This window comes from Parus major, chromosome 4 (assembly GCF_001522545.3).
Source record: "Parus major isolate Abel chromosome 4, Parus_major1.1, whole genome shotgun sequence".
Lineage (NCBI taxonomy): Eukaryota > Metazoa > Chordata > Aves > Passeriformes > Paridae > Parus > Parus major.
In genome coordinates this window covers 39,722,915-39,740,583 of record NC_031771.1, presented here as the reverse complement: position 1 = coordinate 39,740,583, position 17,669 = coordinate 39,722,915, and the positions used below count along the sequence as shown (strand labels likewise).

Below are 17,669 nucleotides of genomic sequence, written 5' to 3'. Positions count from 1 at the left end.
AATCAAGAAGACAGGAAAAAAAAAAAAAAGAGCAGGGACTAGAGAATAAACATGTAGAGTCAGCTTTTCCCTTCCCTACTGGCTTACATACTCCTACTCTCTCCTATACTCCACCTCCCTTCCTGAATGCTCCACTTATGACAAGTAGAGAACTACAGCATTATTCTTGACATAAGAGTATGGGTAAATTCACTGATACAAATGCTAGTTAATTAATAATTTAATTAAGTATTTGAAATTAGTTTTACAATCATTACAAAGACCCTGACAGAGCTGTGTTAAACCTGAAAAATTTTTACTCTGGGAAAAAAATTACATCACACAGTTAGTTACCTAATGAAGAAGTCTCATTTAAATGCAGTGATACAATAGCTAGCTACAAATTACAAAATATTCCAAATAGCCATTGTTTCCAGAGTTCAGGCAGCCCTTATCACATTGTCAGTTTCATTCCACTACTTTTATCCTGCTGCCCAGATCACCAAATATTTTCCAAGAAACTCGTTCAAGCATCCAACCAAGCCAGCCCCTGATACTATACTAAAAAAAGCTGAACAAAAAACATGCATGAAGTGAGACTCAGTGACATTCCTGTCGGCAATTTTATCATAAACATGTGCTATACACAGCCACTTCAAATGCTGAAAAGCATGAACCCTCTGTAGCATGAACTGCCTCTACAGATTAACACCACTAACACTACGATGTTTATTTATGGCCTACGTACCTCTGGGCAATGACAGATCGTTTCCAGATTTGTATAGAACACATGCTGTGGTGTCAAAACAAAAGCCATGCTTTCATTAAAACAAAAGTATCATGAGTCTGATTACTGATACCACCACATCAATGACAGAGTGTAATTTAAAGATGGTATTTGTTAACAGCCCAAGTCCTCCTCACTTGGGCCTGTTCATCTGCCACCTCTGCAGTGTCAGACTCATAATGCCGAACAATTTCTGTGTTTAAATCACTTTAAATCAGGTTCTGGACTCCTCTCCAACAGGCTCAAAACCACTTTACTCAATGTGGTTGAAAAGCTTGCTTTTGGAAGACTGAAACTCAGATTTTCAAGTACTGCATGTAGTACACCATCTAAAGTCCTATCCTTCTTCATATCAGTAAAAAAAAAAAAAATAATAGTAGTGATTTTGCAAAAACTAAGACTTTTGATCATTGAATCATTCACAGAAGATCTGATCTGGATCTTGGAAAAGGTCCACAAATCCTCTCACTCCCTCTAAATCCATTGTACGGATGGCACAGAGCTGGCTGACTCCAGTTCACTGGGGAGAGCATTAAACCCATTCCAAGCTTCTCCATGAAGCAAACTGTTTCTCATGCATAGCTTCTCTAGTTAATAGCTGTTCAGAAGCAAGAAATGCCCAACTGTCAGTACACAGGGTGTGTTTCATAAAGTTACATTTAGGTGCTGGGGTTCTGCCCGGTACTTGACATAGTGTTTGTCTGGCTGGCTACCTCAGAGCTTGCATTGTGCTACCGGTTTCCTGAGCCTCCCTATCTTGTGCATTGTTGCTGGATTACCAGAAAAGTCTCTAACACACTTTTTCGGTTTGCAGAACCAAATCAAAGCCTTCCTTTGCATATCATGTACTAGGAAGGTATGTGTAGTAGTATCTACACTAACTAGAAATTATTTTAAGCAAGAGATTCAATTTATAAAAACAATTAAATCACTTAAAAGCATTCAAAATAGATTAAACAAATTTCTTGACAAGCATAAACAGAAACAACCTCACTTCTCTCCCCACACTTGCAATCACAATTGTCTTACCCCCAGACACCTTTTCACATTCCTCATCCAAATTGTTAGCTTCCACAGGTCTTTCAAAACCCATGTGCATCTGGTGTAAGCATTTTTCAAAGAAAAATCCTTGCTCAACATTTTCTCTTGTGGGAAGATGCAGGCTGGTAAAAACTTTCTGCCTCTCCTCCATTTTCTGGAAAGCCTTGTCTACACACGTTAAATTGGTGCTCACTTCTTTGATCAGTAAGACCAGATCAGCCTGAGTATTTAATCGAGCTTCCATTTCTTCTCTTACTCGTTGGATTTCCTCAAGCACAGTTCTTATATCCAAGTGACTGGACTTCACCTCTGCTTTGATATCTTCTTTCACCTGTTGTTGGCTCCTCTGCATTGCTAACATGGTTCTGATTTCCTTCTGAGATGTTTCCACATCATGCTTCAGTGCATTCTGCCCAGCCTGCATTGCCTCCTGGGTAGCTTTCACCTCTGCCAACAGAGCAGTGATGCACTCCATCCCGATCCTGATCCCACGGGAGTCGCAGGACCTCTTCCAGTGTCACAGCTTCCAAGCAGTCAGGGACATTTGGGAGCCAGTATCAGATTTCCCCTGGTGGCAAGTGAGCTAGCACACAGCCCTTGGTAGGGTATCCTACCACAATTTACTGCACCCTGCAGTGAAGGTACTCGGTAAAAGTACAAGGTGAGCCAAAGGCACTACATGAAAGACTTCAACAAGCAGGTCTGCAGTCAGAGCTCCTTCTCAGGACTCAGCCAGAGCACTAATCAGTTTAATTGGCAGATTATGCCACACCTGAATTTTTTAAAATCTTTTGATGACATCATTGTATGTGGGACGTCACCCCAAAAGCCACTCCCAGCAGTCATTTGATCTGTGCATCAATCAAAGTACGCCTGGGCATCAGTAACCAGGTTTCTTGCAATGCAGCCAAACACTCTGTGAGAACGCAATTGCCCTTCCTTTACAACACAAAGTTTTTTAAGCTTCACGCTTAAAAGCTCAAAGGAAGCCTGAATCACCTGCAGGAGCTGAAAGCCTAACAGTTCAACAGTTGTTTCAATTGTATATTCAACAAGATGATTATGCACCTGTCCTTCTGCTAATGTGAGGTTCAGGTGTACATCTGTGGACACATTTGATATTGCCCCCCCTCTCACTGAGTGCTCTCCTTATTCACACAGCTAGCAATTCCCTTCTGGCAATCTCTAGAAGAACACAGTTCCTGAGGAAACCCTCTAATCCGCAAACAATAAAGACTTATCACAGCAATATGGCAAAAATGACTAATGAGATATTTTTGCCAGATTAAGGAAGTCAAGCCTTTTAGCTACCACATTTGAGTGTTAACTTTTTTCTGGAAAAGCTAAAGCTTCTTACTTTTAAGCACAAAACTCTTAAAAGGTCTAGGCTCCAGGTGAAAACAGGTAGATTAATGGCACCAGGCTGTTAGCTGTTGTGTTATACAGTAGTTTAATTACCCAGCCACTGGATTCAGTTAGGAAAAAATGACCAAAACTATGTAGATCTTGGTCTACAGAAGGTGTCAGTCTCTGCTCTCTGCTTTAAATAGGTGAGCAAGTACTCAGCACAACAGCCAGCAGAACAGGACTCAGACTACGCAAGCTGGAGCTCAGGAGAACTTACACACCACACCTTTGGTCCTGTCATGACTACAGGATGCTTTCAGAGGCACTCATGATCCCACAGCAGAAACCCATGCTATCTATCTGTCAAAAACTGCAGTAACTCCCACCAGCATTGTTTTGGGCTGGACAACAGCCATGCTTTGCCAACAGCCCATGCATGTAGAGATACAGAATTTCCAAATCACCACAGTGGTGCTGGCCAAAAGGCCAGTCCAGGGACTCTTGCCTTCAGTGAAAGTTTACTGATGATTTGCCTGTTCTACACTAGTCCAGGCATACTAATGGGACCAGGAAGGTATCAGAGACACACACTCCACATAGAGCACCTCATGGCTTGCAGGTATTCCCTGAATATTCAGCTATTACAGCCCCTAGTGAACACAAAGTTGATGCTGAAGTTTTTTCCAAGTCTCTGTATCACCTGCCGGAAGGGCAGACATGGACTTTTGGATGGGATTTCCCAGCACAGCTACAGGCCACAGGTAGAGTTTCTTCCCCTTTTGGCTCCTTGCCTCTAGCTGAATAGCTAATAGCTAATTAGCTGAATAGCTATCTCAAGAGCTCCTAAGCATTATTATTCACACAGTCACCACTAGAGACTAGTACACAGGTTGCAGGAGCTCAATCTGAAATCTGAATCTAGGTAACATCTTTGACAAAAGATTTAGGTAGATGAAGAGAGACAGGAAAGAGCAATAACAGTATTTCTGCATCCCTTGACCATCAGCTGCAGTGATTCAGCCGAGCAGTGTAAGTTTTCATTCCACTCTTCACCATATCATAGCAGTTCCTAAAAATCTCACTTGGTGAACCATTTGCAAAGACCTTGTCAGACATCAAAATCCATCTGACATTACTTTCACTGGTTCTGCTGTGATACAGCTGGAAACAGGTGAAAGGAAGGGTATTCCCAGACTCATGGATGTAACCTCCAAGATCTAAATCTTCCTAGAAACTTCAGGCAGCTAAAATGAATCTTTGTTTTTATTGAGATAAATAGCCAAGTGCCATCCTGCATAAGTTTCACTTTCTGATGATTTTAAAGGTATAGTTCCACAAAGAGTGATTCCATGAAGCAGTCATTTCAGCAAAGTTTACAAAAAACAAAACCAAAAAACCAAAACCACACCAAAACACCCCCACCAAAAAAAACATTTGGGGCTAAAAAAAAATCTCCAGTTGATACCCCTTGGTCCCTCTGTAGTGGAACAGGTTCCTGCAGACACTGACTCAGAGCAGACTCCTAACTACAACATCAATGAGTGCTTGAGGGAAGCCTTTCTGTATAAGCTACATTGAAAGCCTGGCTGTCAAAGCTCAGGTGACTAAAATAGGTGCTGCAATTGTCATTCCTGTCCAACATCACCAAACCCAAAAGCTGCAGCCTCCTTTCTACAAGCACGCTCACCCACCCTAATTGACAGTGTTCTCTGCTACAATGTAATACACTGAAGAAAAGAAAACCTGTCCTTGGAAGGTGGTCTCTTGCTCGAAAAGAATACATTAATTTTATCCAGAAGGCAGTCAATATGTTTGGCATCTTCCTCCCTTAAACTAAAACAGGCTGATTGATCATAAGGCATCTTTGCCAATTTGTAGAGATGACCCTCTTTATATAGATTTTAGGCAGATTTCCTTTACTTTTCTCCACTCTGGAGGACACTCCTACCTAAAGTTAAATTTATAGGTTAATAATACAAAGCAAATTTTAAGTCCACAGATGTTGCTGCTACTATGAATTTTATAACCTGTCTCTCAACAGGAATACTTGATAGCTAATGACAGATGGAGAACATTTTATCAATGCACAAGCTTCTGAATCTAGAATTCATTGTCTCAGAATTACCCATTTTACCTGCTGTACAACAGCTTCTGCTCCAGCTAAGATGTCTCTATCCTTGATGCATTGCAAGTGTCTTAACATTTTTTCCTGTTTAGGAAAAAACTCCTGATTTCATAGACTAATATGAATCAACCACTGTTGAGGAATCCTAATTAAGGATTAGGGCAGAACGAGAAAGGATTTATATTACTTAAATAAAATCTAGTCTATTTTGTGTTTGAGATATGTCTGAGTCTTTTTGGGGGGTGTCTTTTGTTGGTTTTTTTTAAGGCATTTCTTTTGCATTACAGAAACACAATTAGACAATTTTAGACAATTACCAACCAGCAAACACAAAAACAACCCTCTTTCTACAATTCTAATTATGCCTTCCCCCCATCACAATGTGTAAAAGTTATTCGAGCAATGCAATAGGAGGACCAGTTCAGCCATTTAATTTCATGGCTGTAATTTTAAAGCTTGCCTTGTGACAAGCTATGGCCATTAGGAGAGGACAACTTAAGAACATCCATGCAAATAAGGAAGCTTCTGGGTTTAATCTGCAGCAGTACATACATTACATTTGAGAGGACCTGGAAATTCAGCTAGCTATAAATTACCACCTTAAATTCTTCCAAAACTCCTGCTCTGGGCTATAATATAGCCCAGGTCAGACAAATACACAGGGAAAGCAGTCACAACACTAAATTAACGGTGTCTGCAAAGGGCCTGGCAAGGCTGGACTTGGATGGAAGTCTTCAAACCCCCCCAGGCCCTCCACAGCCTGGTCAACTGTAATTTTTACCTGCATCCATCTCGGCAAGTGGTGAATACACACCTTCCTCCTGTGCCTCTCACAGTCCAGGCTAGTGATTGTACAAACAGACTCCTGAAGAAGTGATGTTTTGTTTCTAAGCTCTGCCTCAGGCCTGTCTGTATAACCTGGTGCAGACAGTCACAACCTGCTTTGTTCACACTTCAAGAATGCCAGTCAGGAGCCAGTTCTAGTTCACAGCTAAGAGACTTCATTTTTCAGAGCTGTACCTGGATAATCTGCTCAGGTGAAATACTTAAGATGCTGTACTTCAGAAGTTTCTTTATCCGTGGTCTTATCTCAAAGCAAACAGGTAAAGAGAAACAGCACTTCTTGTCTTGCATCACCCCCTGCTGAAGCTCAAGATGACAACTAAATGTTTCCTAAAGCAGTGCAGCAGCTCTCCCTTTCCTTTACTCTTACTTTAACCTCTTGAGTTTCCCTTCTTTCATGTCTAGTACTAGCCCATGTCCAGGAACACCCGCTTATTTCAGCTGTCATCAAATCCTTTTCAAGCTGTTCTAAAGAAACCAATCAACCACCACAGAGGCTTTTAAGAAAGATGCAAGAACTGAACAAAATTTAACTGCAGGCAGGTGAAACCTGACCTAGATGCTTAAACTGACTCAGCAGGAGTAAAACACACAGCAGAAATCTCTCTGCCTTTTTTTCAGGGGTACAAAGGTTCTTCAGCCTGTATTTTTTTAAATGCTGTACAGCCTGGAGGGGGAAAGCAGAGTCATCACATATTATTCCAGGCATTCAGTTTAAAGTACTGTTCCTGAAGTTTCTGTCTATCCTCATCCACTGAATTTATTACAAAACTGACTAGTAGTCTCAGTGGAACATTTTAAATCCAACCCTTTTCATTCTGCATTTCCAGCCAGAACTGTGTATTATCTTTATACACACAATAATGAAAAGGAAAGGGAAATCTCAGAAGTATTTATGTTCTTCTAAAATCTCACCATGGTTCCCATTTTTTTACTTTATTTTAATATAATACTTTACATTTTTTACTTTAGGCACCACAGGTCTGTTTTACAGAAACACTAGTTGGGCTTTGAACACTTACTATACAGTGATTTTACCTCTGCATTCACAATGTACTTTGCCAAGTTTACAGGAACTTTAATATGTAGAACTGAGTTAAGTTTTCATAGCTCAGTTGGTTAGAGTATAGTTCTAATGATGCCAAGGTTGGGGTTCAATCCCTCTGTGGCCATTCACTTGGGAGCTGCACTCAATGACCCTTGTGGGTCCTTTCCACCTCAGAATATTCTGCATGATTCGGTGGGATCTAGCTAGTAAATATCAAGCATGAATATGAGTCACATGTCTACTACAAAGATAAAAATATTAATAAATTTACCATAATTTCAGAGATGATCACAAACAAAACAAATTTGGAATGCAATGCAATTCAGAGTAAACAACTCTAACATCCACCAGATAGACTAGACTACCAGTGCATCAGGGTTGTCCTGGTTATTTTCCAAATAATCAAGGGTGATATTGATTCTTGATTCTTTTTTTTAGTTTGAACTAGAACAAAGCCTAACACATGCTACTTACCCATACAGTGCTACACAACACAGTCTGGGGGAAAGGGAAGATGGCAGAACCAGTTTATTGTACTAGAAAGCCTAGAGCATGGGTGTTTTGATATAAGAGGGATTGAACATACCTACATTAATGAAACTACTTCATCCACCTTAAAAAACCCCACTCTCATTCATTTTTAATGACAAAGGTGACAGTAAGATGGAAAGTAATTGCATGAGGATATTACAGTGCACTGATGCTTTGGCCAATGAGGACTGAATTAAAGGCTGAACAACATTTCAAGGTATTATTCTCAGTCTAGATATCTGAACTCTGCTACATCAGTTTATCATGTCCATTACAGACAACCTTAAATCTTTGAATTCCCTAACTTTAAAATATACAATATACTGGAAGCTATACTTATTTTACATAAGGGGTTTATGTTTCAGTAAGTTTCTGGTTCAGGTATTTCTCTGACTAGGCAAACAAACATGTGAAGCAGTCCTTTTTCTTATAGTTGAAGCTGTGCCCTGACATCCATGAAGTACACAAGTTCCCAAAAAAAACCAATCACGGAGTGATGCTGAAGACTGATGTCTCTCCCTTTTGCTCTTCTTTCCTCCAAGTCTGTTCTTTCCCTAACTCCTGTAAAAAAAGTTCCTCCTTACTGTCTGGTGCCCTCTACTGCTTCATCTCAAGTATAGGATATACCACACTTTTGCCCTTTGTTCTGCAGCCTCTATCCACAAAATCAGGACCCAGAGTCATTTGGGACAGGGGTCTCACCATGATTAGTTCATACTATTGGCAAACCTTCCCAGATCCAATGAATTGCCTCCCCAATACAAATCCCGGTTCCTTTGTTTCTCCATATCCTCCTTGGATACACCAAGAGAGTGTGTGTGTAATGTTACAGGAAGATCAGTACCAGACACGTGTAGAAAACCCTCACACAAGACCCAAGAGCAGAATGGTGCCAATACAGGCCTCTTCCTGTTCGAGCCTTTGCAAAGATCCCAGCCCTCACAGGTTACCAGGTGAAATGGCTGAAACACAGCCAGAAAGGAGGAAGCCGTTTAAGCTGCAATGCTTGAATGCATTCCTTCTTTAATACTGCCTACCTTGTCTACCCTACCTTGCTCAACATCAAGAATACAGGGCTGGAAAAAGCCTCCTGAAACCATTTACATCACTCTCTGTTGAAGCAAGGTGACTGCTCAACTGTTCTAAGTCTTACCACAAAACACCTTGCTGCATTTTTTTCATTGTATGTTTTCTTCCACATGAAACCCAACCTGGTTTCACCCAAAATCACTGACTTTAGTTTCTGTTCATGCCACTTTTCACACAGATACTAGAAGGCTAGCTGAGTTTTCTCTTCTGCTCTCATGCACACAGAGCAATCTCCTATGTTCTGGAAAGTTAGATGTGAGAACAGCTTAACTTTTTTCAACTACTTTTTAACACACTTCCTTCCAAAAGAACTGGCAAGCGTTTTAAGTTATGCTAGGGATAAACATAAAGCAACTGGGAGAGACACTGTTACTTACAAATTTAAGTAAAAGAAGTTCACAGATTTAATTTTTTTCATCATAAATTAAATCTATATCTACATACAAAACTTGGCTTCAACAACCCAAGAAAGAACCAGGAAGAACTCCAAACAGGACTCTTACAGCATATACAATTAAGATTTAAGTTTACAAACTACTTTCTGCTGATGTACTGTACAGGTCTACTTTGTCGCAGTAAAGGCAAAGAAAACCACCAACCCTATCAACCCGGAATGAATGTGGAATTTTCACTGAATCACCAAACTTCACTTTGTCAGTTTTGCCCATTTTTTATTCAACATGGTAATTCTTTCTTCACAACCAACATATTACTTATTGGTCAGAACATATATTAGCTCAGACTAATGTTAGATTCAAGAACTTAATTTCTTTTTTCTCAGCTACTCAAAGTCCTTCAGAAAAGAGTATATTTAAGGCTTAGTAATTTGCAAAGAACCATAATCTTCCCTTGAAAACAACTGTACAAAGAAGAGACTTGAAAATACATTTGGACCACAAGAGTAGCACATTAATATGCAACATTTTTTCTTGTGCAATATCTGCAGCTATCTTGGATAGAGAGAACAGAATAGCTTTTAGTTTGAACTCAGAAGCTGTTTATCTAATCACACTAGTGTGAGCTGATGTTATATGACTCTAACAAATGTCACTGACTTAACTATGGCACTGAAATCCTGCCTAAAGGATATTATGGAAGAAAAAGTAGGGCAGACAGTGGGAATTTAAAGAGCCTCCAGAGCCTTGCCTGCATTATTGCCTTCGTGCCAAAAGTGTTCCTGAAGCTGAAACACATCTTCCTGTGTTTACGAAACTCTACAGCCACTTAAAAGTAAATTCAGATTATGATCAAATTCACTGATAATGTTCTTTAAAAAGCAAGGTGACAACACTTCTAAGCACGTAGGAAGCACTATAATCAGTGCTGAGTTATCTAATACAATCATACTTTATCTACCAGAAGATCATAAGAAGTTCAATTCTAACATTTTCCTCAAATGCAAACTGATGGCCACAGTTTGAAATATCAAGTTACAAAACTAATAGTTAGCATCCAAATTCTCTTTTTTGGTACATACAGATCCACTCTGTAAGAGAAGTCACAAATTTCTGAGTATAAACCAATTCAGAGACAAAGCTAGTACGTTATTTTTTTCCATGGATTTAAAAATAAAATAAAAATCAGTGATAATATAGGCATGATTAAGCTTATAGGCTGGAAATTAACAAAGAAAAGTAAAGTTTACAGTGACTGATCAACTTCCCAAATCCCTTCAAGAATCCATCCTAGCACTCTTAGGGGCTATGCAGAAAACACTGATGTGGTGGTTCCAACATTGTTGACTATGGTATCACTTGATGACTTTGCTCCAGTCATTACCTTGATTGGTTTTAATCACAGCCCAAAATGGCAACCCAGCAGGCTGCTCCTCCCCAGCTGCCTGACTTCATCTGACGAGTTCAGGATCAGTCCCAGATCTGGTATTCTCCCATGACTAAAAAATAACCAAGCAATTACTTTACAAAAAGTGTTAATCCGTACTGTCATTTCCAAACAACAGGGCAGAGACATACCGTTGCCCTCTTGGCAGAGGACTACTTTGGCATGACAAGATCACATAAGGGAAGTTGCAATAAGCTTTTCTCTAAGTAAAGGATTATCTATTTCTACATTGTTTCACAGCTCAGTTAAGACTCTGAGTTACTCTAGATCAGTACTGGTTTCCTAAAGCACTAAGAATGTTTTTTGCACATAATCACCCCCACTGGGCTGGTTCACACAAATGCAAGTCATTTTTCTAACTTAAAGTTTAAGCACTTGTGCTTTTCATCCTTTTGATTACACATATCAGCTCAATTAACATTAAGTCCCTGAAGAATGAAAGAAAATTTAAGCTATCAAAATTAAACTCACAACTTTAGGAAAATGTATTTAAGGAGACAGCAGCATAGCATGTATTAAGGAATACCAGCATAGAAGAACATGAACATGTGTCTAAAACTGAACTTGAAATGGTACTTTAAAGCTACCCTAGCAATGAAAACTCATTTGCTGGTCAACAGAATAGAACGCCATCTTAATAGAAGCGCTTCAGTTGCTGCTGGTTAAAATCATCCATGTGAACTCAATCTTCCATGCTCCACTGCAAGCTCAAGACAGAAAATATCACATCTCAAGTGCCTCATACCAGCTCTAAGTGCTGCTGGAACTCCACATTTTCAAAAGACACACAAAATGTACTTATATAGATCTTGGCAATCACCACATCAAGGACCTATTTGTGTCTTTCCTGTCATGTTAACCAGTTTTCCTGCTATTAAACTGCAGAGATATCTCCCCAGGGACGTGCCTAGGACATTGCACACCATTGTTTCAGAACAGCTTTAGTGCAACATATCGGAGCCTATCTGAAAACAAACATCTTGCAAAGTTGAAAACAAAACAGAGAACACGGCAGCATCCAGAACTTTCATTAGCTAAAAATATCTCCACCCTTTGAGAGAGACAAAGTCCTGCTGCTTGCTGAGCAGTTAAGGGACTTCTCTTTCCAGCCACTCCTAACCAAGTTGCACAACTGAAGACCATTTTGGCAAATGCTGCCCAACAGCTACCAGTGTTCCACTCGAGGAGGAAGCTTGTTAAGCCTGCTGTGGAGACCAAGCATTTCCTGTGGAGAAGGTTTAAAACATTCACCATATCACTCCTTGCACTTCATGTTCCCCTGAGTCTCTTCTGTTCAAGCTAGCAAACTACAAAAATGGCAGACAGATTTTTTTGCTTTCACTGGGTGGTGGGCTGGGAGGAAGGGAGGGAAAGAAGACAACAGAAATGTTCAGGAGCTGATACCTCAGGTAAGTGTGGTGTCCACTGCGGTATACCCATAACTTACCACAAGGACAAAAACCCATATGTGAGGTTAATCCTCAAGAAAAACCTCCAAATATGAGCACCTTTACTTGTGCCACTAACAAAGGCAGCAAGAAAAATATTCACTGCACATTACACACACATCTTGTTTTCTTTGACCTTAAATCCTAACTGAGATCCCTTCTGAAATAAAGAAATATAGGTTTAATAGGGTTATGCTACTCATTTCATATCAGGACCTTTTATATTTTTAATTAGCAAAATGTCTTAACTTGCTAAGTGAGTCAAGCAGGTGGCAGATTGTGCAGTAATATTTGTGGAAATAAGCAAGCCATGTTATATTCCTTACACATCATAGCCATTTTTATGGCTAAGAAAAACAAATTTTTTCTAGTCTTCTGTTTTATTTGGAGTAGAATAAATTGCAACTGGCTATATAAGAAAGTTCACTTATCCTTTTGCAGAAAATATTTCCAATTATCCTGTTTTACAACTTAAAATATCTGAAAAGGTTTAGCACAATGTCTATTCTTGTAATAAATATAAACATAACATTTTAAATAATTTAGATGCTCCTGATATAAACAGTATCTGAGTCTAAAATTATTATTATGGAAGTCAAGCAGTTAATGAGTACTATTTGTAATACTGTGACTTTTCTACAGAAGGACTGCTAGTTCTCTTTGAGAAAAGGATAAGTTTTCACTAAAAGAATTTCACCACAGATGTTCCCAGCCGTTCTATTTCCTGCCTAACTAGAAGTATTTCCATAATGTCACATACAAACTGTTTACACAAGGATCCTGAGGAAGATCTTTTACTTGCTATAAGCGTACAAGCAGCACACTATCATGACAAGAAGTAGCAAATATAAATTTAACCAGGAGTTGAACACAGGACCCCAGGTTATTTAATGCCCTTGCTACAATTACTACACATCAGTAAAGATGATACCAATGAAAGGTTTGTAAATAGCATTTGTAAAGCAACGTCATGTCCAGATACAACTCAGGTTATTTAAGGTGAGTTATTTCCACATTTGACTATCTGGACAGCTCTTTGGGGTTTTTTACACTATTTTAAGATGTAAGCTACACTGCTGATACATTCAGTTTTCAGCAGATCAAATAATATTTTGTTGTCCCGGTAGGAAACAAACAGAAATAATACTCCATGACCTGTTGGTGGACATGATTAGAAAGGTGTTGGTGATAGTGCTAACTTTTTTAGTTGTGAACAGGACTAACTTTTAACTTGTTACTCTTTAACTGTAACAACACTATTCCAGCTAGACAGCTTGATCACTGCAGTCTTCACAGAATTTTCTTCTAGAAGACAAGCCACGAGAGATAGGGTCTGCTTGCAAATAGTTTTCCAAATAGGTTAGGTTTTGGCATGATATTGGGTGAAACAGTCAAGAGCTGTTTGGAACACCACAACTTCCCTAAAGACATCAAATCCATCACCTTGGGACCCCAGTTATTCCTATGCATTGCAATACTGAAAGATTTCAATTTTTTTAAAATAATAAAAACAATAGAAATGCTGCTTCACTACATGACACTAAATTAATAGCAAATCTCTATAAACAGACATCACAACTTCTTACCATTCATGGTGGTGAGAGTGGTAACTGTGGTCCCAATCTACACATTATTTTAAAAATTAAATTAACTAGAAATGAAAGAAACTCTATTCTCCTTCATACATCAGAGTTTCCTGTGCCAGCAAAGAAAGGCAATACAGGACAGTGAAACAATTGGCTGAAAATACTCAAAATGTTGCATTCTACTACTGAAATTTCATGGTATGTTCCTCAAAAAAAAAAAAAAAAAAAAAAAGCTATTGCTGTACGTTTTAGAAAGTTCAGATTACAAGGGCTTAATAAGTAGTAATACTTAATTTGTCTGAATGCTGAAAGCCATTTCTTCTATGGTAACAGATTCATTTGCACAAATTGCAAAACTGGAAGAGGCAGATTTTAGAAGTATAAGCCTCATTTTACCACACTGGAAATCCCCTGAAGTAATTTAAAAGCTATTCAAGTTTTTAAGTGTAGCTGACTGTCGTTTTCAAATCCTAACCTACTTCACAGCAATAGAACTTGCAGCCAGACCTTCTTCACCTATTAGATATGTCAAGTGGGAAAAAATGCACACTTAGAATATGCAGTGGAACTAGTAAAGATTACATGTTATGTCTTTTATATTTACTCTCCAATTAACTTTTCTTCTATGAGGTTGAGCTTGAAACAACAACTTATTCATTTCATATTGACAAATACTTGGGGCATCCTTCACATATAATTAATCCCTTTAAGTGAAGAAATAACAAAATCCAACATCACTTGCCACTGTGGAGTAGAATCTAAGTTGCTACGCATCTGCTTTTCAGCAGCATGCCATCTCTTCTTCAGATTTTTTGGGGCAAAGCTCCCCATTTCAATTAATTTTCATACTTTATTAAATATATGCACAGGTAAGTGTTAACATCACATATAAGCTACTCTGTTTTGAGTTTGGCATGTTTTTTGTTGGGTTGGGGGTTTCTTTTGTTATTTGTTTTGGGGTTTTTTGGGTGGGTTTGGCAGATCATGTCTGATCCAAGCCTTTTGCCAAGGCTTCCTTTGAAATTACTAGTGCTATCTTCATTTTATAGCTACTGCAAACACATCCATTGGATGAGACTTTGTATAGAGTACAAACTTTACTTACAAACCCCAAAATATGGAGCTGTGACACCTGAAAATAAGAATCTCCATTTACTTGCCTACATGCCTACTGAAGCTATGACCTATTAAGACTGAAATCAGGCACATCAGGCAGGTCATTTAGTACCCAGTCTTGAACAGATTAAGTCAAGAGCAGAATCTCACTGACTTAAACAGGAACATGATTAAATTCAAAATCCCCCATGACGAATGGTTTCCAGCTATTCAACTTCTTTTGCTCAGAAGAGATAAGCTGGCTTTACTTCTGAACTATTTTTCCCTTGGAGGGTGACACAAATATTTAACATACTTGTCCTGTAAAAAATTCCTTCAGCAGACTTCTAGATTTAGAATACTTAACAGGATTCAGTGTGTTGGGTATATTTCTATGGTGCTGTATTAAACTGTAGTGTCAGAAATTTAACCACTACTTCATTTATTATTCAGGGGGGTGGAAAAAAAGTGATATGAACAGTTAAGCAACTCATGACATCCCAGGGTTTCAAAAACATTTTTTAAGAACCCTGCTTTGCAACACACAAAAGTAATTTTATAGTTCCCAATGTGACCCAGAAACAACTTTGGGAAGAAGTCAGTGAAAAAGGATGTCAGCTGCTCAAATAAACACATCTATGATGTTTGCTTGTTATTAGCGAGGAAGTTTTTAAAACTGGTATTGCTGCAAAGCCATGTTTAGTAAGCAATGGAAGTCACCAGCAAGACAAGAGCACCAAGTACAGTTTGCTTAAGGGAAGGAAAGAAAGAGGAAAAGCAGCAAAAAGGGCTGGATGAAAACATTTTGAGACAAAACAGTATACAAACCTTGACAAATTCTCAACAAAAAGCAAAAGAGCTTTGACCTCCACTTGCAAAGCTAGTTTATGGTCTGGACTTTAATCTTTATATACAAGAGAAAGCATATGCAACTCAAAACTACTATTTTGAATCATTCATAAAAGAATGTCTTTCACAGTTTACAGAATGTCTTTTCTCTCACAGAACTGATGATCTACAAAGAGATGATGATTTACTCTGTCATACCACTGAAGCATGAAGAATGTAAGAGCACTTTAGTCACTCTGGTAAAAATCCTAAATGGTTCAATAAAAGAAGCAAATATAATATTTATCACTGAAAGACAGTGGTTCCCACTATCCTCTGCGATGTTTATGTAATTCTGAAGTGTTTAGATTTTTGCAGTTACTTGCTACAAGTAAGTTTTATAAGTCAGAGGATGGGAAAATGAATTATTTCCTGAAGGTTTCAGGATTTTGTTTTGCTGAAGAGGGCACTCATTACATACAGCTAACAATGCAGGTGTAGTAGACTTCCAGTTGCTGAGAAAAACGATACTTTGATGTCTGCCTGCATTCAAGGAGAGAGAAGAAACTTCTGGATATCTTGACCTTGAAGCAGTGTAGAGCACAGTTATGGAAGTTAGACACAAGGCAACAAGCTGAAAGACCTTAAAAAACCACTTTAAATATTACAGTAAATTTCACCTGGATTTACTCCCTTCCTAGGGGAAAAACATCTGATTTTATTTGGCTTCCCCTGAACAGACTGCATGATTATGCTGTAACTTATCTGCATTACCCTAGGTACTTTGACACCTCCATATGGATGGCAATGCATATTGACTGATCCAGCGCAAGGATCAATTTAACCTTAAGTGCAATATCTAACCTAGAATTACTTAACACCTGTGTGTCCCCCCATGCTCCATGTGAAGAAACAGCGTCATGCTGCTGTGAACTACCCTCGAGTCAGAATGAAAAACCAAGAACAAGTTCCATCCTCTTCCTCCCAACACTGCTCTGCAATTGTCAGGCACGATAGGACAAGAGAAGAGTCTAACCTGTACTCTAGATTACTTTAAAATTCTACATTTCAACAATTGCTGTAAGCATCTCAAGGACAGTCTACAGTCATAAAGGCAGTTGATCTATGCTACGATCAATGGGAGCAAAGAATGAAATCCATGATAATGCTTATTAGAAGCGCAATCTACCTCAAAACTGGAACTCGGTGTTGTTTATATAACACTCATACATATTCATGTTCCTAGATGGACTCTGTAATTCCTTCTGGCAGTTACCCTTCCCTTATTTATTGACACACACTCTCTATAGCTTATTGTGCCTATTGCTCACAAGACCTTGGAAAGAAGCCATGTCATTTTAATCAAATTAAACCACTACAAAAAAAGACAGTAATATTGGTGCTGCAAGACTAAATATGGCTCCTCCTGGCATTTAACAACAACAGAAAATAACCTTTTATGCTTTTGACGAACACAGTTATTGCCTCATGTACTGTTGCTGAGTTTTATGAACCTGAAATAATCACTAACAAGCTTCAATGCATTCTGCTGTTTCAAAAACCGCAGTATTATCTATACATACTTGCATTCTCCACTACAGACTGACCTGGTTTTCATATGCCCTACTTTTTTGATATACTCAGCTCTAGTTAACCACTGGTCAGCTTTCTGCTAACATACTGACTTACTACAAGACTCAAGGACAGCACAGAAGAATGGGGAGAGCAGGCAAAAATCTCTCTAAGCTTCAGTGCCGTCCTATTAGTCTGTACACTGTACATAGAGAAAACGCACAGAAGGTCTATTCAGCGCTTCTTATTTAATGAAGTGCTGCTTAGCAAGAACACAGGGCTTGCAACCTATTTTACATGTTGTATTTCACAGAGACCTTCAGGCAGGTTTTGTTTTCACATCCACTCAAATGGAATGAAACCAAAAACTGATTCTTACAATTGTAATATTGTCGATATATACACTGACATTTATTTTTCAAAATTATATGAATTTCAGTAGCACTGAATGAACATTTGGAAGACTGAACATTTTCTCCCCTCACCTTTTCCTCACCTTTAGGATTTT

The 17,669-nt window shown here is 38.7% G+C and overlaps 1 protein-coding gene across 6 annotated transcripts in view; it reads right to left on the bottom strand.

Annotated features, from left to right (window-relative positions):
- MTUS1 (microtubule associated scaffold protein 1) overlaps positions 1-17,669 on the bottom strand; it is a 118,544-nt gene that overhangs the window by 31,791 nt on the left and 69,084 nt on the right. Inside the window, exon 1 of one of the 6 annotated variants that reach the window (XM_015623852.3) lies at positions 1,796-2,297. The exons of the other annotated variants lie outside the window; for them this stretch is intronic. Within the exon in view, the coding sequence (XP_015479338.1) occupies positions 1,796-2,282 (487 nt within the window). The 5' untranslated portion in view covers positions 2,283-2,297. Of the gene's footprint in view, positions 1-1,795; positions 2,298-17,669 lie in introns of those variants that run through there. 6 annotated transcript variants of the gene reach the window in all.